Source organism: Lathamus discolor, chromosome 3, assembly GCF_037157495.1.
Source record: "Lathamus discolor isolate bLatDis1 chromosome 3, bLatDis1.hap1, whole genome shotgun sequence".
Lineage (NCBI taxonomy): Eukaryota > Metazoa > Chordata > Aves > Psittaciformes > Psittacidae > Lathamus > Lathamus discolor.
In genome coordinates, this window is record NC_088886.1 from 37,959,827 (window position 1) to 37,982,791 (window position 22,965).

Sequence of the window (22,965 nt, forward strand, 5' to 3'; positions counted from 1 at the left end):
TCAGCTCCCAGCTTCCAAAATTCTACCCAGGCTGCCCAGGTATCTTTTCCTAATTTTGGGTTTTTTTTCCGCTTCCATTAACTGATGCCTCAGTCACATGGAGACAGTTAAGAGTTAAAAACAGCCATCCTTGCTGGTGGAAGTAGCACAGTGAAAAAAAAAAACCCAAACAAGTAAAAATGAGTGAGAAATGTTTTTTAATTAGCTAAAGCAGAGACAGGGTTGCCTGTGACAATTCTTCATGCATCCCATCTCACATACAATGCATTTGGGCCTCTCTCCCATGAGTGCCAGCTGCACCCCTCAGCGCATCAATATTTCATGAAGACACAGATATTCACCCTCCCCTTTTTTCCAACTCAGATGAGCCTCTCCCACATCTTCCCAACTACATCTGATTTTCCTTGTATTCCAAAAGAAATCAGGAGCCCAAAGCACATCTCCAACTCCTCCTACCCAGCTGGGACAGCACATCCCAGCCTCCACGCCAGCTGGGACCACTGCCTCTCTCGGCAGTATACCTACCTACTCTGTGTGTGCTGAAAACCACTCTTCCTTGCATTATAATACACACAAATACAGGCACGCTTTTACATACTTGCCCTTTCAGACGGGGCTGTCTCTCCAGATCTTTTTTAATTTTGCTCCATTTCCCACCGAGATACAACTGCTCCCCGTATGACATCTGTATGTTTAATCAATGTGTAATTTGTTTTCTCCACCAGGTCATTACTGAGGATACTAAATAACACTGCTCCCAGGACTGAGTTCTGAATATCTCATTTTATAAACCAGACACAGGCTAATGACCATAAAGAAATCAAGAGTCTTATTTGTTATTATAGAATAGGGAACAGTTGCTAAGAAAGACAATATACCTAAGGGAACTAGATTTGAGGCTTTAGATAAATTACCCAACAGCTGCAGCATACATCCCGAGTTGGGTACTGAAAACTATAAATTGAGAAGGAAAATTGCAACTGTTTTTTTGACTATCAAATATACTTACTTGGTATGTAAAAAATAATGGATCAAATATGCAAAATGCAATGCTACTAGGAAGAAAAATATAAACCCATGTTATTTATGTATTTTGACACTGAATCAAACACTTCTGCATTTCTGAAAAAGGCATCTGGTGTAGAGCTGACGTTTGGTTCCGACAATTATTTTAAACAAAAGGCTGCTTTTTATTTTGAAGGCAAAACAGTTTTGAACGGATGTTTTCCCTCTTACTGTTGGCCTTCCAGTTCGGAAGGTCAGTAGCTACCTTTGTTTAAGTACACGAATAAAAACACAATGTCAGAATATGGCCGTGACTGCCTACATGTCAATGCTTTACACAACCATTCCAGTAAAGGCAGGTTTCCAGCAGAGGTTCAGCCTTTCCCTATAGAGGACTTAGCACACTGTTTCCCAGGCTGTCACCTGCTGTAATTATTGCTGTTTATAAAACTATTGCAATCACCTCTTCGTCATTTGCAGATTATACGGAACCATTTGTGCTCTTTACCACCCGCCTCCAACACATGACGGCACCCAGCCCATCCCCAGTGCTCTGCGGCACCTCAACACAAAACAACCCCTACATTTTGGGTGAAAAGCCTGAATTTATCCCATATATGCCTTCTCCCAGAACAATCCCATTCCTGGGGCACATGGTGATACAGTTGATGCTGCAGGCTGTCCCTGACCAGCCTTGATGCTGGATGGAGAGCACTGCCGGCAGCAATGCGCACAAAGTTTCTGCAGTTTTCTGGGAAACTAAGCAAAGTCTCTCTTGTTCATGTCACTTAGGAAGTAGTAGCCAGACTGCTCCTTTCACCACATACCCCTCCACGCCATTTAGCACGCAGGCACCTGTACTAGCAGCCTTTACTCACTACAGACTTCACCAGAAACAGCACACAAAATTGCACATGGAAGATTTATTTGGTGTTGAGGTGCAGCAGTGATTTGCCAGGCTCCTTGTCATGCTCCGTGACACCCCACCTTGGGTAGCGCAGCCAGCTCCTAATAATGGCTGGGGATGGCACTTCTGGAGTTGCACCAATCGGCACCAAACCTGGACCAAATACCAAGAGTGCTTTGCTAAGGTGCTGCCTGTTGGAGAGGGAAAAGTCTAATTACACAGTGAATTACAGATTAACGGGTGCCAGCAACACTTCAGCAGGGCCCTGTCCCATTCTGCCAGTGCCACTGCGATGCGAGAGTTAAAATGCAGCAAGGTCAGCAGAGGCTGGATGCACCAAACAGGGTGCACGGCTGGTGCCTGGCCCCAGCCAGGACATGGCCAGGCCACCGAGGCTATTTTTGCCCGGGTCTGTCATTACCAGCCATGGACAATTACTATATTTAAAGTTCCAGACCCACAGGCAGCACCTTATTTATGTCTGTAAGGTACAAGTGCTGTCACTGGATTTACAAACAAAAAATGTAACCACAGAATATTTATCTCCCTTTTCTTCTGGGTGGATTTGCTGGTAAATGCAAAACCAAGTCAAACTTACGTATCTCAAGCCATGTGGCAAAGTGCCTTTAAAACCCAGGGGTTTCGAGGTACGAGAACGCATTTGGAAACATGCCTTTGTATTTTATCATAAAGTGATACAGAAACACAGAGCGAAGGTTTGCTGCTGGTGTGTTAAACACCACCGAGCACTTCCCTGCTCCAGCACCTGAAACGCAGAGCCCCGGGAGGCCGTCGGGCAGCGTTCTGGGGGGTCTCCTCCTGCCAAGGCGGCAGCTGCGGGCAGACAAAAGACTCCTTTTCCCCTCTTACCTTTTTGTAACTTCCCTCCCCGGCCGGCACGGCTGCTTTCCTGATGACGTCACCCATGCCATCACCCTCCCGACTCATCTCCTTCGCTCCCGGGTCCTCACGTGGGCAGTGAAAGGCTCTCGCCAGGGCATCTCAGTCCTTCCTCCGCTCCCCCGACAGCACCACGGGATGAAGGGCTCACTCCCAGAGCCAAGACCGGCGGCAGCCCACCGCTCCCCGCCCGGGGAGCTTCCCCGGCTCCTCTCGCGTCCCAGCTGCTCCACAGCACCTTGCTTTTCCCTAATAAAGTCAACAGCAGTGCTGGAGCCCCAGCCAGCTAATGAGAGGAAGGCGAGGGTTGTGCAGACCAGGGAAGCCGTGTCCTTCTCCAGCCACTGCCAGCTCCAGATAAAAATAGCCCTCGGCAGCTACACATGGGCAGGAAAAATCCCGGTGTCTGATGTCAAAATCCAAGTCCGACAGCGTAGTCATGGCCAGAAGGGGCAGGAGGAAGGGACTTTTTCCTGGGGCATTCACCGTGAAAGTTACCCTAATGAATTCCCAGCGGCTGGAGGAACTGCCCGCGGCTGGGGCTATAAATCCAGGGCAGTCCTCAGCCCTTGCATGGCTGCTCGAGGATGGGCAGTCACAGCAATGTCAACCACAAGTTGAAATTTCCACTCTACATGAAACACACCAGAAAGGACCTCAGGGAACTGTTTCTTGCCTAAACCAGCTTTTTCAGGTGGGGGAAAGAAAAAAAAAAGGAATTTCTAGGAATTAACCAACAGAGCTCACAAAGGCATCCAGCCTTAACCTGCCACTGGTCTTGGCTTGCAGAGCCTGGGGACCCCTGCACTGTGTGGTCCCTGATCAGGGTGGCTGAGCATCCTAGCCCTGATTCCTGGGGAGCTCTGCAGGCTCGGCAGTCCCCAAACCTGCACCGCTTATAGCTCCAGCTTGTGCCCCCAGCAGTCCTGCCTGGAGACCTGGCCTTCGCAACACAGCTCCAACCCTGAACACATCCTGCCCAGTCCTTGCTAAGATCCCAGTCCTTGCTGAGATCCCATCTGTGTTTCATCCATCACAGTGGGAAACGTTTGCTCTGGATAGGCAGTGAGAGGCAGAGATCACATGCTTGGTGCAGCTATTTCTATAGAGAATCCTAAGAAAATGGAATTTGTGCCACAATTCCTTAATCATCCTCAAAATACAGCACAACAGCCACAAAATACTGATTTCTGGTGCAACACATCTATCCTGCATGCTAGATGAATTTTAATAGTGATACAAAGTTTACATGTTTCAATGATATATCCAAATCATGCTGACATCATTTCACTCAAAATGATTATTCTAGCTAGATTAACCAGCTCTACCAACATACAAATTACGCACCACGGCATTACTCTACTCTGAAGTTTCAGGAAAAATAATAAACAGGACTTTTTTGATTCCATTCTTGTCCCAGGACAAGTGCTTTGTAACTGTAATTCCCAAAAGAATAAAAGTTGTTCTCTGGATACTCCATTATTTTTAGTTCCCCTCCACCGCTGACTCATTGTGTTCTTTCCTGCTGTTGCTAAATTAACTTCCTCTCCTGGCTGTGGGGTTGGATCCTGACACAATAAATCTGGGGAAAAAACCCTCAACATAAAAAAACAAACCAAAACATCCCATAGCCCTAGAGGAAGGATGTTTTGGCAAGGAGCACAGGGCTAGGGGCTGAGCCTGAAATTTGCCAAATGCTTACCCTGCAATTTGGGACAAGTCCCTGTATCAACCTGCCCTCGTTTGGTGGATGGGAACATCCCTGATGTCCTGCGTCTCCTCCTTGGCTGCTGAGGTGAGTCCCACCCAGGTCCCACTGTGTCTGTGGTACCCAACACACAGTGGGGGATGCTGGGTGAGCACATGCTATGTGCTAGGCCCCCTCTCTGAAAACTGATATCAAAGTCGTCCCCCCCAAGGGGAAGAAGCAATGCAGCCTATTGAAAATATATTTAACGCTTCTCATTCACATTTTAAATAATGTTTTATCCCCCATCCCAGGTCAGGCCCGTTTGCCTTTTCCCTGCCCTCTGAGCTGGGAAGTTCCAGGACAAGCCTCGCAGAGGAGCCTCGCCCACCCCCTGAGCAGATCCCACAGCTGGTCTGAGTCTCCAGTGAAAACCCAGCCTCCAGCAGCCACCTCATTCAAGGCAACAGCAGAAAAAGAAACCTGCTTAAGAAGCACGGCAGTGAGTCCCTGCATCCCTGTAACCGTTGCTGGAGATATATTTGGGTGCCTTCCTCGGCAGCCGGGACCAGACCCAAAGCCGCACCTCCGCTTGAAAAGCACCCTTCCCCCCACCCCACCTATTGTATGTAGAAGGTTTAAATAAGCAAAAAAAGCAATGATGGGGGCTAAACTGTCAGGTAGGTTTCACGTTGGTGTCGCTAGACAAGGACTCCTTGCATGCCAGCTCGTATCAGTAGGCAACTGGCCTCCATGGCCATAGTTGTGGAGACAGCTCCTCCAGCAGCCAACAGTGATGCTGGTGGGAGGAGAGAGAGGTTGTTTTTCTTTTCATAGCATGAAGGGAAAGCTCAGAAAGGGCATATCTGGAGCAGGTCATCTGGGAGGGCACAGGAGCACATGGACCCAGAACTGGACCCAGAACTGGACCCAGAACTGGACCCAGAACACACAGGCTGGGAAAGGCCACACTCAAGTTGTCCTTAAGCAAGACAAGGAAATAGGACACATCAAGTTTTATGCGCTTTAAATGTGCACCGATTGCTTATGGACAAGGAGCAGCTAAATTTAACTCCACCACGCATTTGTAACGCTTGCTTGAGCCAATGAAAACACCCTTTAACACTGCTGGGGCATACTCCACTGGGGAGGAAACCAGCGCCCCCCCCTTCTGTTGGGAATTAACTCTCACATCACCGGTTACCAACTTAATGGATAAAACCCCTCAATTCTCTGCGAAGTTCAACAAAAGCACTCCAAGCATCCTCCTGACAAACCAGGGCATAGCCATGGGGCACCTGGGTCGAGGTATGGAGCTGGCTTCCACATTCATAGAAATCTCAAGTCAACAGAACTATTTCACAAAACATTTTATTGTAAAGGTTGGAACAAATCTCTTCAGAGAGGTCCTTCACAGCACAGCATCCTTCCAGAGCAGAACAGCCAACACAAGGCACTTGCAAGTCCCTGAAAATTCTGGGATGAAATGGACTTTACACTGACAGAGGGTAGATTTAGACTAAATATTAGACAAAAATTCTTTACTGTGAGGGTGCTGAGGCACTGGCACGGTTGCCCAGAGCAGCTATGGCTGCCCCATCCCTCGAAGTGTGTAAGGCCAGGTTGGACAAGGCTTTGAGCAACCTGGTCTAGTAGAAGATGTCCCTGCCCATGGCAGAGGGGATGGAATTAGATGATCTTCAAGGTCCCTTTGAACCCAAACCATTCTATGATTCTATGGCCATGCCCTCCCTCTGATGATGCTTCCCTGAGCTCTAGCACACCAAATGCCTTCCACCTACTTTGCAGAGGGTTCTTATTTCCATCTGTCTAAACAAGGCGGCCTCCAGCCTCAGCTCTCCATAATGCAGGCTTTATTTTCTTTTATTGTAATTGGTTTGGAATGCAGGGTCAGTGTGCTCAGTCACACAAATGGAGGTGCCTCTGCTGTACCACGACACAGCATCCCTCCAGCGTGGCAGTCACAAGTGAGAGGTCAGGCTAGCAGCTCTCCAAGTCTGCCAGCACTCCATGGCGGGTTTTGTGGCATTTGAAGCTTTCTCCAATGCCCATCCCTTGGGACTGTATTCTGCCATGAGAATTTGTATTCGCTTTGATGAAAAAGATGATGACAGTCTGGTATTTCTATATTGCCACAAAAGCCTATTTTTAAATGAGCACTTTGCATTTTAAGCTTGTGAATGTAATGGATTAATTCAGTGCTTGCTGAGACCCTGGAGTGGCAGGTGCCAGCCATCCTTGCCTGGTCCATCCATGGGGCAGCCAGCCTGACCCACATTGACACCAGCACCTCCTCAACCCACAGCAACACCTGCACCTCCCCACTACAGGGGTCTTTCTAACAGACCCTTCTTAAGAAACATGCACAAGCTTAGCATCACCAGAGTCAAGCCTGCTGCAAGCACGCAGACCAGGTCCCAGAAGAACACCCAGGGCCAAGCAGGATGCACCGCACATGCCAACCCACCTAAGAAATCATTTCTAAGCAAATAAAATCTCAGTTTTCATATGGCAGTTTTTTCTTTTTCATTTTCTTTGCATGCATAAAGCCCAGTAACATCTCCAGAGCCACTCTCCTGCCAGCAGATACCTCAGGCTGTGACCGATGCCAGCGTACGGAGCCAAACCCGGTTCCCATGGGCAACTGCCTGTTTGGAGACTCCTGCCTTATGCAGGGACACTGGGTGCTGAAGGGAAGGGTTTCTCTGCTTTTAAAGGCATAATAGGAATCAACCCAAGAAGATGATGTAAATCTAGATATATCACCCATTTGTACAGCTGTGGCAAAGAAACACAGATGATGCCAGCAGCAGGCTGCCAAGTCCTGTTTTGCTCCATGCAAAGGTGGACCTGTAGGACAATGCCGAAAATATGTATTTACAAAGCAAACTGAAACACTGGCTGAGGGTGCAGGCAATAAAGCACTGCTAGTACACATGTCAGAATAAAACCTTTATTTCTGTATTAAGGCCTGGATTTGCGTGCTGGCCTTTTACCCTGTGTGAGCTTGGGACCTCACAAAACATTAACCAATGCACACAAGCTGACATCTTTGTTGTCAAATGGCAGGAGTAATACAGAGCCCTAAACAAAATGTTTGGCACAGGAAAATAAACCAGTATGAAATAGGAAAAGAGAAATAACTAAGGAAAAAATATATGCCACAAAGAGCAGCAGCAGTCTGCATGACTCCAGGATGCGGCCATGGGAAAGATGTCAGATGCTGGGACCCCCTGACTGTGGAGGGCCTGGCCTAAATTCAAAGCCTGATTTAGCCACATCCAAAACTCCAGGAGGCCCTATGGCACCTGCATGTCAAGAAAGCAGCAGTGACAGCTCATTTACAGTGTGAAACAGGATTTTCAAGGCCAGGCACAGCATTCCACAGGAATACCCTCCTCTTCCTCAGCACCCACCATCGCTGCACCCTGTCCTCAGCATCCTGCCTGCCATGGAGCTCAAGTCCCAGCTGTGATGTGGTCATGTTGGAGCATTTCTGCTGAATTTCTCTGAAACAAACAGGTTTTCAAGTCTTCCCCATGCACTGACTTGCTCCTCTATGTCATTTATTTTTATTTAGCAGCTTTGAAAAAGGGGTGCAAGGAGGGAGGGAAGCAGTTTCATGCTGCCACACTCCTCCCTGAAGGCACTCCAGGCAGCCACCAAAATCCTATCATTGCTGGCTTCCAGCCTGATCCAAAACCTGGGACTACCAGCCATGAAAGGATTAAAACTTGGCCTTAAGGTTAATGGGTTTGGGAGGGGGCCGGGGTTGCTCCTAATCTTTGCAGTATCATAGGAACATTTTGAAACAGATACCCTTTGAAAAAAATACAACCCAAACCAAACAAATGTTTCTCTGGACTTTTTTTTCTATGGTTTGCATGCTTTCTGGCTGTTTTCACTCTAATATTTATCAGTTTGGAAGAGAGGAACCAATTCGCAAACAAGCAAGTAGATTAAAGCAGATGAAAGGCAGCAGCGCTGCCATCACAGCAAGCTCAGGGCATTAACACGCAGGGATGCCGGCCAGGCCTGTGCTGCAGCCGCCGCAGCAGCTCGCCATCACTCGCCCACCACCACGGACCAGCTTCCACCCGGGAAACAATGCGCAACCTTTAACCCTTGCGTTCCTATGAGTATGCTGGGAAAACATCCGCTGCACCAAAACAATGGCACCATTTATTAAGCGGAGAGCAACAGGCTCAGAGCTGCAGAAAAATCAGATCCCCTGAAACAGAGACGGAAAAAACCCTAGGGTTTTCTATTTTTTTTTTAAAGGAGTTAAAAATGGAAACTCATTTCCAGAAGCATTTTATAGACTGAAAACATTCAGTGAAAGATCTCTTCAACTCTCCTCTCTCTGTACATATGTATGCTTTGGTATCTTATCCCTTCATGATGTATTTTGCAATATGAGATATTCTGTCTAAAAACACAGATCAAAGTTTGAATTAAACATGGTGCTGGAGGAAAACAAGGAGGAGCCGCTGTTTCAGGCAAAGCCCCATCTCCTGAGGGTCCAGCTCTGCAGCTTGGGAATGCCTGTTGGGTATTTTGCAAAACACACTCCACTGCACATACGCAAACGCATTTCTCAGCATCGCCATAGCAGATGGACAGGAGTTTGTGCATTTAATAACCCGCCTGTACCACTGAGCCCTAAACATGCCATTTCCCGTGCAGGTGCACCCTATGGCACCGACCTTCTCTCCAGAGGGAAATGAAGCCACAATAACAGCCACCCCAGGTCCTCACTTGCCCCACTAAAATAAGCCTGATGCTGCCCAGCAAACACGGCTGTCGGTGCTGCTGTGTGCAGCACTGCTGCCAGGCCCCAGGGCCCCCTGCGATGGGGGCAGCTCAAATGGATGCTTATCTCGCCCCCAAAACCATCACCAGTTCTCGCACTGATGATTTAGCACAGCAAGAACGACGACGAGGCTGTATTAGAAAACAATTTATCTTGTGGGTCAGCTCTTGAGCTTCGATTAAGCTGGAAAGCACAGAGAAACACTCCATTTATTCCAGTCTAAAATTTCCATCGCTCTCCTACAGCAATGCCAGAAGCATAAAAATCGCAGCTTGCTCACTCACACGGAGGAGTTTCATCGAGGCAGGCAGTAAGCGGGCTGCTGGGTGTCAGCAGCGGGGTGCGGGGCGCAGGCAGCAGGGTGTGGGCAGTGAGGAGAGCGCAGGCAGCGGGCTGCAGGCAGCTCCTCCGGGCGAGCGCATCCTCGCAAAGCCCCGCGGGCGGAGGGCTCTCCGCAACACGGCTGATTCCAGCCGGCCGCACTGCGAACCCCGGGATGCCTCGGGGGCAGGAGCCCACCGTGCAGATCCGGGCCGGCGGACCCGGGCTCGGCTCCGGGAAGGGGGTCAGGCCGCTCTAGCTCCTTACCTGGTAGGAGCAGTTTTCCTGGTGGACCATCTCCGTGCATCATCCGCCGCTGCCGCCCAGCCGGCAGCTCCCGCAGCCGCCGCACCGCCCCTCGGGGTCTCCGGCCCCGGCGGGAAGGAGGAGGATGAGAAGGATGGGAAGGGAGAGGGGACAAGGAGGACGAGAACGGGAGCCCGGGCCAGCCGCCCGCCGGTAAGATGGATGCTGCCGCGCTGCTCCGCCTGCGCAGCGGCGGCCCCGGCGGAGCGCAGGGGGGGGTGTGTGTGGGGGCCGGTCCCGGTCCCGCCCCGCCCGCACTGACGGCACAAAGAGAGGGGGCTCCGCGCAGGGCGGGTGCCAGCCGCACTCCTCCGCGGGGAAGGGGAAAAACACCCCAAATACCTCCTGCAGGCCCTGCGCTGTGCCGGGGCAGCTTCCCCTGCCCCGGGGCGATGCTGCGGAGGCCGCGGTTCCAGTCCCCTCAGCTGCAGAACCGGCCCCTGCGGGACGCTAGTGAATCGCAGCCGCCTGCCTCGCCTCCCCGGAACGCGGTGAGACACCAGGCCGTTAAATAAATAGCTAACAGATACCTTTATTCTACCCTCTGCTACAGAAATATAGCGCAGCCTTTTCTGGAAAAGGCTCTGCCCTACATTTCCAGCATTTCCATACCTCCCCGATGCGGTGAGGGTGAGCGTTGAGCTCCTCGCATGGCACCCGCTTGGGCTGGGCTCTCATCTCGGGTGCGACCCCATTTCGGATGCAGGGAGATGCAGTCCTGGGGCTGGACAGAGAAAACACCTATGCTCACCACAATACCCTTCTCCCAACACCAACAGGCCCTTCTCTAAATAAACTTCCCCAAAGCAAATTGGGGAGAAACTGGAAAAAATCTGAAGATTGAGTAAATATCCTGGCTCTGCAGATGCTTTCTGCAGGGTGACAGGTGGGTGGGCTGAACCAGTGCTTGCAGCCTGGGGACAACAAAGCCCCTCTGCAGCCTGTCCATCATTACATGCCTATATGCAGGATACTTCACTGCCATTCCAAAACAGCAGTGTGAGATTTATCAAACTTTCTTCTCTGCTTGCAAGCTCAGGCTGGAGGCCTGGCATGTTGAGGGAACCAAATGCTAATTTTGCTTTCTGTTGTAGAAGTCTTTAATAGGAGAGACTGGAATGAACGAATGGTGGGACAAGTGGGTAGTTCATAATTCTCTGCATTTGCAACCTCAATCTGCTGAGCACTGGTTTGTCAGATAACTCAGGTTAGTTCAGTTCGACTCATTTTCCAGGGGGTAACACATACCCCAAGAGCCTCATTTGTTTTGGGACTAGGCTGGCTGTGGCCCCAGGTGGGGGTAAGGGGACAGCACAAGCCTTAATTTTGGCTGGGCATGGCCTATCCGAGGGGCACCAAAACGCCCAGAAAGTGATGGCAGTGCCACAGGCTGGGCTTGCATCCTGCACTGAGCACTCTTAACCCAGGCAGGCAATAGCACTTTGGCTTGCAACTAGAAGAAACTCTGTGCCTGACCTTCCTTTGTTAGGCAAATAGGGCTTTACTGTAAAGGTGGTGAGTTACTGGAACAGGTTGCCCAAAGAAGTGGTGAACGCTCCATCCCTGGCAGTGTTCAAGGCCAGGTAGGACAGAGCCTTGGGCAACATGGTCTAGTGTGAGGTGTCCCTGCCCATGGCAGGGGGGTTGGAAGTAGATGACCTTAAGGTCCTTTCTAACCCTAACTATTCTATGGTTCTTTATTCTGCTCCTAGTAGCAGCCAGCTATGGCTGAGTTCAGAAATGCACATGGCTGTGAAAGGCAGAAGCACTTCCTCACAACACATCTCGGATTTGAGTCCCTGCACCAGATGTGCCTCTGGAAGACAAAAAAAAAAAAAAAAAAGAAAGAAAAGCCTTTGTAGACATCACTGCCCCAGCTTTCCCAGCTTCCCACCTCTCGAACAGGCCAGAGGGAGCTGCTGTGGGCGGATGGAGAGTCCCTGGAGCCCCTGCACAGCTGGGCAGCACAGAGAGAACCCCTCTCAGCTCCAATCTTCCTCCCCAGTGCCCTCTCCCCTACAGGAGCAGAGCTCTGGAAAAAATACAGCTTTCGTTTGGAAAGAAAAAAAAAATCTGCATAAATTTTTAAGAGGGGATGAAGTCATGCCTGGTTTTCACTGGTTCTGCACAGAATCCCGTTCAAGTAGGCAGCTCTTTCCAGACATCAAAATAAAAAATCCTCACTTTTCAATACATTGCATAAATCTTGGGCTTGCTTAGGAAGAGTATCTGTGGCAAACTAAAAGCAGCTCCAGGTATTACATAATCCCTAATGCCATTTATTATGTGCATCACAAGGAGAACTCCTGAAATTAGTCCCTGCTTCCCACGTGCAGGTCTATCTATAACGGCTGTGACTCAGAGCTGCGCTGCGTGCAGCAGATCCCCGGCAGGGACTACACCAACCTCTCTGCACCCAGGTCTGGTGTGGCAAAGGGTGACCCCCCCCCCCCAGCCTATTTAACAGCTTATTCCTTTTTCAAAATCACCCAAGAAAGCACTATGTTTGGCTGCAGAAACACCACCCATTTGCAGCAAGACTCTTCCCTCCAGGGCAGGGAGCCCCACAGGAACATTGCAAATGCAGGTGGAAAAGGCCAGACATCATCCTCAACCTCTGGATTTGCTTCTCTGTTTTGTACCCATTTGCAATTATCCATTCAGAAATGAGGTGGGCAGGTAGGTAATAATTAAAGCAATGAGTGATTAAATTGAGTGAAAAGCTTCTGGCAGTCGTCCAGGTGGGTCAATGGGAAATGATGCGCCTGGATGACGGCAGTGAACAAGCACTGCTACTTTCTGCAGAGCCCCAGGTAACCCCCCAGGGACTCACAAAACCCCCTCTCAGGCGTGAAGAGAAACCTGGGTGATACCTGCACTGCCCTCTTTTCCCTTTCTTATCAAGGCACCCTCTAACTTAGGGTGTCTTGTACCACTTACAAGATGATCTAGGCAAGTTTTCCTGAAGCTTTCCTCGAAACCATCTCTACTAGAAACGTGTGGTTCAGAAAGCCCTGGACAAGCTGTGGACACTAGCATGAAACACTTCTCTTCAAAATCCCTGCTCCGGGTCTCCTCCAAAGAGTCTGGAAAAACACTGCTCAGGGCAGAGTCAGTCTTGGCTGCGCAGCCCTCCAGCCTGTACCTGCGCTGCTGTTAATGCGGGCCACGAGGAAGGGTCCTGGCCTGACACCCTGGGTGCTTGCAGGGCTTTAGGGGTGAAGACAGAAGATACTCGATCCCATGATGCAGGGAGCAGCATCCCTCCACTCACTCCCTGCAGACACACCACCAGGGCAGTTGCCCACAGAGAATGAAGACACAGCTTGAACAGGCACATTCAAATTCGTGTAGTGAAATAACAGGATTTCATTAATTACCCATCTACAGAAGGAAAAAACACCTGGTATCCCCATTCCTAGGGGAAAACGCATAATTTCTGATTCTGTGCACATCTTTTCTGTGGCTTTTTTTTTTCCCTAAGCTTACAGAAAGCGCCCTGGCTGGGTCCCACAGTACACCCCAACCCTGGCCCTCTCTAGCAGCCGTATTCACAGCACAAGGTGGTAAAAGCAGACAGAGCAGTTCCTCCAGGCAGGCTGGCCCCGCCTGCCCACATTGCAGCCTTGTCCTTTTTTCCCTGGCTGCTGTGCCTCTGCCTCAGGACCAAGGAAATCATTAACAGGGGAGATGGGGTAATACATGGAGGCTATCGTCTCTCCCATCATCATTCCTGTTTCAGGGAAAACATTCCTTAAAAAACAGTAAAATAATAAAGCTGCGCAGTGGAGCCAAAACCTCCTGTTCACCCTGCCTGGGAGCAGGGAGCAGCCGAGCAGGGCACGCTCTCAACACTGTGGAAGGGAAGGAGCCCGGATGCATTACTCACATGAAAGCCACAGACAATCCTTTTTCCTATGTGTTTGTCATTTCTTGCTGTCCCACACATTTATTTTTACCCATACGTGTCCTGTGCTCTGTGTGCCTGAAACCTGCCAGACTCAAAGACTTAAGCAGCCCTTCAGCCCAAAAACTTCGTAAGGGGAAAGGAAAGAGTAGGAGCAATGTTTGTTTGACAAGGCAAACTAGTGATGTGCTTCCTCATCTCTGATGAAAACACTAGAAACATTTTCCTGCCCCGAGTCATTCCTCAAGGGGCCTTATCACGGCGAGCACTGGGAAAGTTTATTTTCAGGTTTGTTGCCCAACCTATTTGGTTGACACAAAAAGCTAGTCTAAATTAACACACTTGTTTTTCACATCTCACAAGAAATATGTACCTAGATCCTGTAACAGGTAAAAATGAGGGAGGAGTTGAACACTGCATCAATAGCAGAGGGAGAGGCAGAGAATCTGCCCTGAGCGAGCCCATCCTGGCCTCTCTGTCATGCTCCCACTAAGCCAGAGCCCAAAGGCTTGCCCAAGCACAGCTAGCTTGCAGGGAACCAGGAATTATATGTGGCATCATGGGATTTCAGCTTTATTTCCCGACAATTTACTGGGAGTGATGGATTTAGCTCTTCTCTAAGCCAAGCTAAAGCTTTTCCACAGTTTAAATCTAGCAAGAAAAAAAAAAAAAAGATTATTTTTTAATCAGTTAATACTAGACATCTGCTTCGAAGGGGAGTATTTGTTTGGATTACATTCATGTATACTTCTTTATTTAAGGAAGATGATGCTGAGCCATTTTTCATCATTTTGGATGTGTTACTATTCTCTGCGAGGGGATAAACCTCAGACGGTTTATGAACCCAAACAATGCTCTTCCCTCTTCCATGCCCCTTTTACTTCCATGGAGGTTTCTGGAATCCTTTACAAGCAGCAACTTTACAAACCCTTCCTAAAGCAAGTGATCTTTCATTTACAATAAAACCTTGTGTGCTGACATGTTAGAATAAAACCCTTCTTGGTCCTCTGAGGACCAAATATGACATTATCAGAAACACATGTGGAAAACCTTATAGTGAGTTGCTATTATTTTGGAATTCCTGTGTGACCAGGGAATTAAGGAGCACCAGGAAGGGTACGCATTGTGTTTTCATTTTGATGCAGAAGCGCACATCTTGCACTTTTAACAGCCTCATGCTCTATTTTTAGCGGTAAGAGATTCATCCCAAAATGTCAATTTTCTACACGTCCCACAGAAGGCATCCTTGCCTTTACATAATCAAACCATGATTTTTCTCTTCCCTCAAAACAAGGAACAGAAGGTTACAGTAATTTCGCATTCTGATACCTCTGATGCACAGGATGTCAAACGCTTCACAGGGAATTGGAGTGAATAATTTAAGTCACCCAAGTATTTATAACTTTCTGGTGATACAAAAATGACAAAATGTATGGTAAACAACCAGACTTTTCCATGAAACCCATCTAGAAAGACTTAATGATACCATTGCACAGGATTAATTTTCAATTATACGATTCATAAGCTGGATCACAGATGCTTAATAGAGAATTTACAAGTGGTCTGATGATGAGCAGGTATGACAGCCCACCAAGAATCAACTGCTAATGAATAGACAACCATTTCACCTACCAGCTCCTAAGAAGCGTGAGGGAATAGCAACACAAAAGCTACATCTTCCTCCCTGCAATTTTATTACTATTGTTAATAAACTGTTGTTTTGGAAATGCAGTGTTCATGGTATATAAATTGCTATGAAGAACGTGAGCTTGGCAAGGTAAACCTCTAAGTTTTTGTATTAGCTACTCAATAAACTGTTACAATCCACCTCACTCTTTATTTAGCACTATCTCTGTCCCATTTGGGAGAGGATCTGTAGCAAATCCCATCAGCTACAGTTTTTAGCACTTTTGGCCTGTACACACAGTGCCATGCAGGAGACCCGACATTCAGTGAAAGCAAAGGGTTTGGGTTATCTGGCATAAACCACACATCACTCAGCCATAGCCTACTATTTTTACATTGCCTCAACTGAACCAAAAGTGAATTTCACCCACTGGCTCTCCCTGCAGCCGATGTCCAAACCAGCCCAGGGATAGCTGACCCCAGCAGCATCCCCAGCTGGCTGATGGACCAGGACGTGCCCCTGCCCAGTGCAGCCTGGACAAGCTATGCCCAAGCTCATCTTCCTGCCTTTGCCAGGAGCAGCCAGGCACCGGCAGCCAGGGCATCCGCACCTGGCATGACCACACTGCTGGCTGTGACCTGCAACAGCCCGAGCCCCCCAACTTAGGCTCAAAAGCCTATTTTCTGCTCTGAACTGTGCTGGGGTGAGGGGATGCTGGCACCAGAGGGAGGCACCCAGCAGCTCCTCAAAACATCTGCAATGTTACATAAAAGATAATCAGAGCTGCAGCTGTATAAATATTGATACAGAGTAACTGAAAATCATTAAATCATAAGCTCCAAGTAATGGCAGATCTCTTTGATAACAAATTTGGTAGAAGTTTTTAGCAGGGCTAATAATCCAGTTACACGTTGTCAAATTCCCTTCACTGTGCACCATGTCTGGGCTCACTGCATGCAGCTTGCAGGCAGGCTTTCCTACCCCATTGCCCCATTTTTCCATCTTCCAAACATAATTTTTTTCTATTTGAAAAAAAACCCAAACCCGAACTGCACTGGGCCTCCATTACACACCCATGCATTTTAAAAGCAGGTAGGGAGAGGAATTAATGTATTTTCTGATGATGAAGAGAGAAGAGGGTTAAAAAATGGCATGAGAAGAGGGGAAAAAAAAGAGATTTTCCCTGAGAGGATGAAGGACAAGGTGGCCTTCAGTTTCCAGACTGGGCACAGCAGGAATTACATGGAAATGTTGATGAGCTGGTAAGCACATACAGAAATCCCACATCCTATGATCAACACTTAGCAACCATTAAGCTACTGGTCTGGGGCCAAAAGCAATTTCTGGATCAAATATTAAGCCCTTTTCATTGTGGCAAAATCCCTGAAACTCCAGTCCGGCCATGCAGGCAGACAGCAGTATAACCTGCACCTAAATACTGGCAATTAATTAATCTTCAGTGTGGCATGTACCAACAAGCTGCACTTATGTTCATCCAACAACAAAAATTAGGTGCTGAGTTACCAATTATAAACTAAGTCTCTGACCCCATGGGAGTCAGAGGTAAACATCTGTGGACGGGGATGGGCTTATCCTGCTACTAGTCACCTTGAGCCCATCTATTTGTTTCCATTCCCCTCATGCTTTCTGGGAAGAAATGGCTAGTGGGGCTTATTTATGGGCTGGTTTTACTTTGAAACTCATTTTAATTGCAAACTGAAAGGTAAAAGCACAGAACAGGGACCTGCAGGCTGAAGAAGTAAACAAACCATACTACCAGCTCACTCTGAAATGAAAAGTTTCTTTTTCAAACAGCCAAATACCATAATATGAGTATACTAACAGAAACAGGTACCAGGAGTGTCCTTTAAGTGCTTCCTCAATAAAAGTGTGAGTTTACAGAGACAAACCTCCCTCTGAGTCTTGGCTGGGATAAAAATAGACGGAAGGGGATTTTTCACACATCTCTGAAGTGTGATGTCCATAACCCCAAGCTTAATGACACAGCCTGGCAGAAAGCCATTCTTTCACTCTTTTGGGGTACGCATGTCTCTACTTATGCTATGCACACAGCTCCCCCAGAATCATTAAGCCTTCAGAGAGGTCCAAACCTCTACACTGTTAAAATCAGGGATTATTGGAAGGATGTGATTACTGTGTGGGAGCAAACCCAGGTCCATGCGAGTAAAGCCTGGCTCTCCCTTTAGGTTTCTTTTACTTTGTCAGCTTTTTAGAAAAGGGATGTAAAGATGATCTTCTGAGTTTGACTCCCAATCCCATTGTCACTTGAGAAAGAAAAGGAAAATAATCCTCTTGGGCTGCAGCAGCCTGTAGGTTAAGAAGCTGATTATACCGAATGGACACAGCACATTTTGCAACAGAGGTCGGTTATGAGGTCCAGAACAATAGCATCAGCAATAAAAAACCCATCCCTGCCTGTTCCTGACACCGCAGCCTTCCATAGGAGACTGTTGGGTTGCAAAACCAGTATTTGAAGTAAGAAGTGAAATTATCCCCCTTGGTAGGGCAGGCACACTAAGCATGAGGCTGGAAAAAGTTAAAAATAACAGGATAAGCAAGGGTGGATCCCAGCTGAGCCTTATTAGTCATGGAGCAAGGGAGCCACGCAGGGCTGCTGCCTGGTGGCAGAGCAGCACCATATAAGAGCAAGAGAACCACTCTTGTCTCTGAAATCAGATTTTTCCCCTCTCCTGTTCTGCCTCAGGCACTCTTTTCCTCCAAGCAGACTTGCTCTGGCAGCCTCCAGCTTCTACTAATAATGCGGTGTATTGTTTTCTGTAACTCTTTAAAGAGAATAAAGAGATCATGGTTGATTCATTTTAGGATGTCTGCTGGAATTGGACCAGTACTGACAGGCATGTGAGGGGTTTATTATTGTGGAGGTTTTTTAGGTTTTGGTTTTTTTTGTTGTTGTTTTTTATTTACACCATCTTTGTGTCTAATTGAGCCTTTGAGTTGAGTGATGTTTGAGTCACTGATGGCAGCAGTGCCCAGCAAAGGCAGTGCTTGCTCCTGGAGATTCATCTGGATGAACAGAAAAGCTAACATGCAACTTGCAGTGTCTTCATCAGCCACAAGACGGAGGGATCAATAATCAAACACAGCTTAGCCTCACTCCACAGGGAACTTCCTCCCAGGCTGCTCCAGTAGCACTTGGCCACACAAGCCCCATTCTCCCATCTTCTCCTTGGTGCTAATTGTAATTAGAGCATCACATCAGTTCTGCCATGCTCCACCCAGCCAGCACCAGAACAAGCAGGGCCATCACCTTGCCAAGGGAATACAAGCAACACAGTCCAGTCCCTCAGTCCAGCAGATGTGGAGCAGCCCTGTGCCCAGGACCTGCTTGGAAGCTGGTGAGTGCTGAAGGTATGCCCCAGGGCCACCCCACCCAAATTCATGCCTTTTCATGGCTTGACCACCTGGACACTCAGCAAAGCAGCTGTCTGCAGCTTTGCAGCACCTCAGATATGAAAACCCCTGAGCGTGCTCAAAATACCTGGGAGTGTGAGCGGGGAGCAGGACGTCATCCCTGCACAGTGTGGCTGCATTTGCACACAGTGGCTCCTTGTTCCCGAGGCCAAAACACAGAGAATTACCATTTGTTCTCATGATAGGGGCTGTCTTAGCTTCTCTAAGCATCACATTCATCCAAAACAGCATTCATCTCTCCAAGCCCCTTTTCCAGCTGAACTAATGCGCCCACAATGCCTTTAGGCTTCACACACTTACAATTTTCAAGTTTAAACAGAATAACAATAACTAAGCAGTGAAATAAGGCTTTGGTACTTCAACACTTGTAAAGACAAATGAAAAGTCAAATATAAAGAAGAAAAGAGAGCAGCGCTGCAAATAAAACCACTGCCCTGGCCCAGTTTCAGCCCTTGCAGCTGGCCAGGGAAATAGGAGTACTCACCCTATCTCATGCCCTACCACAGCCTCTGTGTTTAATGGTATACTGGACTTCTGCATTTAATGTCAGGGACGTTAAGCCCACCATTACACCTTTGCATCACCAGGATAGGCTGAGGCTCTAGGGTTAAGCCCCACCTTTTGCAAACAAGCACAGTGATGTTTTTGCAAAGCTTTAGGAACTCCACAGCAGTCGGGTATAGGGACAACCTCTCAATATGCCAATAAAGAGAAGCAGTTTCTGGGCCTCAGACTCCCTCTACAGAGAAATTACAGTTTATATTTTTGGAGTTTACCAGGCTATCAGTGCAAAAGAAGTGGGGGAAAGCTGCTCACAGAAAGAAAATGCTCAGAGAAGGTGTTTCATTTCTGCTGCACAGCTTGTCTCTCCATCACCTCCACTGGGAGCTGCAAGCCTGGAGCAGAAGGATAATAAATGACATTTTAACATGAAAGCAGAGCAACAGCCAGGCAGAAGCCTGGGTTTTTAAACCAAGGAGTCATAGTTACCCTTTCACTGGCACCTCCACACTGAGGAGCATCTCTACAGAAAGCAGCTCACACACCTGCACAGCCTCTCTGCACCCCTGCACCTTCCCGTGGTCTGGCTGTGGTTCTCTTCTCTATCAGTTCTCTACTAAGCATAGGTAAAGTGTCTTTTGGCCCAAAGAGCTACTGCTGAAGATCAGAGAAAACTGTGTGATCTGTCCTTGCTCTTCATGGTGGTTGGCTGCTCCAGAAAAGGTGGCTTTGGCACCTGATGGGTCACTGTTTGCTCAGAGCCACTGATGAACCAGCCCAGAGAGAGCAAAGCAAAGCTCTGTACAGTAAATGCATTTATTTGGCATTTTGTTTGTCCTTGATTGGGGCCACATTTCTGCATGTCAGGCATAGGCTGTAAGAAATCATCTGGTGTGCATGGTCTGTGCTGGAGCTTGCATCGACACATCTAGGGCCTTGGTCTGACCTGAAGCCCCTGGCACAGCTTGATTTTCAGGGGACGAGAAAGGTAATGGGGGATACTAAATATCTGAGTTGTGGGAGGCAAAAGAGACAGAGATGAGAACGCTAGCTGCTACAGCAAAGTAATTACTGCCTAAGTAACAAAATAAATTAGCTCGGCTGTTCAGGCGCTGGTTTGGGGAGCAGAGGAGTGCTTTGCTTTGCCGCAGTGGGCTTTACTCCAAGGAATACTCATCACCACTCTGGAAACAGCAGCAGCATGTCAAAAGGCACGCAGATACTTCTGGTGGCCTTTACTGTGGAAGTTTATTTTACCAGAAGATGTTAATTCTCCACCAGACATGTGCTATGTTACATGTTTACTAGTTTTCCTCCAAACACATTAACAAGCAAAAAACCTTTTCATAAAGCTACAGTTACTACATCAAGCTAGCTGGCGCTTCATCTCTGGGATGAAATGCTGTCCCTTGGGATCAAAGCAGAGACATCTGCAGGGTTGCATCCAGACCACAAACTTCTTCAGCCTTGACTCCAGTTTTGTTTGGTCCAGTGCAAAACATGAAAATAAGAGTATTTAACAGGCATGCGCTAAGCAGTGTGTTATAGTCTACAGACAACGACGGCTGCAAGCTTCGTGGCTTCCTAAAAGCTTAGCTGTGCCTGGCTGCTGAAGCCCTCGGAAGAGTTTTTAGACACTGCAGAAGCTCTCCAGCCTCTATTATTAGTGTCAGCAATTTCAATTATATTAACCTTCAGCTAATGCTATGTTCAAATAATTTCATGAGTACGAAAGGGTATAGATAACAAGGCAGGAGGGACTGCAAGCAAAGTGCTGGAGAGGATGGCAGTTCAGATGCATTCTGAAATGGCAGTGCATCTCCCTAGGGGTAACACAGCTTTCTCCTTCGTGTTGGACCAAGTTGTACAGAGGGCTGGGATGGGGAACGGCCCTAGACCAGCACCACGAAAACTCATCTCACATCTTTGCATCAAGCAAAATATGTATGTATATATGGAAGTATGGCCTATAGAGACAGACAGGAAAATGTGGGAAGCCCTCATCCATGTCTTATGGACAGCCTGGCCTGACAGTTCTTGGGAAACTGGTATAGAATTCATGCAGCCTTTGTGCAGAGAGGAGGACTGGATAAACTCCTGAGCACCTTTTGGGTGCAATTTAAATATTATTAACATATAAAAATATCAGCCATTTTGCTCATTTGAGGATGCATTTTAAAAGACTTCCATGAGAAAAGGGGGACAAGCTGTACAGAGGTCTGGTTTGCAGGTGCATGCCCTGATTTTCACCTGCTTTGCCCCTCCCAGGAGCAGACAACCGGAAAAGATTCCAGAGTTGTTTTTTCAAGGCTACAGGATGTTTCCTGCTGCTCCCAACAGCTCCCAGGTCAGCCTACAAAAGTAACAAGCTGGGAGTCTTCCTCCCAGGAAAAAGCCTCTTTCATCCTTGCAAGGCACAGCTAGAATCTGGCTTTACGATTTTCAACCTAAGAAATAATAGATGAGAAAGCAGAAGAAGCCATCTGGATTGTGCCAGGATATATGCTAAGCCACTTGATATTATGCATTAATGCAAATGCACGGCATAGAGAATTCAGTAAGGAAAAACGACTCACAGATCATTATTATTATTATTATTTTTAAACTACTACAAGCAGTTTATCATCAAACTCCTATCAGGCAAAGGAGACACAGAAGAGGATGGCCACACATGACTCAGGTACTGAATTCTGGTATTTCCCCAAGTCCCCCTTTAATAAATTCAATATAGGATTATATTAAATAAAAAGTTTAGATTATATTTTTAATAACTCACTAAAAGCACTTCAATTCCCTACAGGCTGTACATACTTGCAGCTTTTGTATGCATAAAGAATTAAGCACTTTAATATAGTTCTCTTTTTTTAGCGTTGCCATCTACCAGCTGGGAGAGGATTAAATCTCAGCCCGGCACTTCCCTTTCCTCCGCAACCCCTCTGAATTGCAGCTATTTCCTCCAGCCCAGCCAAACACTCGGATCTCATTTTAACAAAGCACAGACGAGCTGAAATAAATGGCGTTAGTGCAATTTTCTCATTTAAAAGAGATCTATAGATCACTAAGCAGGAAAAGCAGATTGGTGATATAAATAAGATCTACCACTTCTGTGACGCAAATGACTCCACAGGCACAACAGGGAAAAGACAAAGCACCCCAAAATGACAGAAGCACTTGAAAAAGCTGAAAACCCTTGATGGGAAGAGTGATTATGTAGCACCCCATGTCTAAAGCAACAACTGCAGGTAACTGCAAGAGGGAAACTCATTTTCCACAGAAGCCATCGGTACTTTGCTTACAGAAGCAGGACTGATTTCAGATTTAGGTTAGCGTGCAAGCTGGAAGAAATATTTTCAAATCATTTTAGGTATAGTTAAGGAAACTTCTCACACAAAGAAGTGGAATTATCTGCAGATTTAACAGCCAAAACAGACCAAACCCTGTGGGAGAAGCTGCACGCATTTGTCAGCAGTGTCATTCTGCACTGCACCTGTGATGATCGGCTAAGGATACCTTTCTG

General features: G+C 47.6%; 1 protein-coding gene across 3 annotated transcripts in view; it reads right to left on the minus strand.

Moving 5' to 3' along the window:
- The window catches only part of LOC136011995 (schwannomin-interacting protein 1), a 40,824-nt gene that overhangs the window by 9,143 nt on the left and 8,716 nt on the right, over positions 1 to 22,965 (minus strand). The window contains exon 1 of one of the 3 annotated variants that reach the window (XM_065674682.1): positions 9,922 to 10,038. The exons of 1 other annotated variant lie outside the window; for it this stretch is intronic. In XM_065674682.1, coding sequence (XP_065530754.1) covers positions 9,922 to 9,951 — 30 coding nt within the window. In that variant the 5' untranslated portion in view covers positions 9,952 to 10,038. Of the gene's footprint in view, positions 1 to 2,782; positions 3,130 to 9,921; positions 10,039 to 22,965 lie in introns of those variants that run through there. One more of the 3 variants, XM_065674681.1, reaches the window with a different exon arrangement.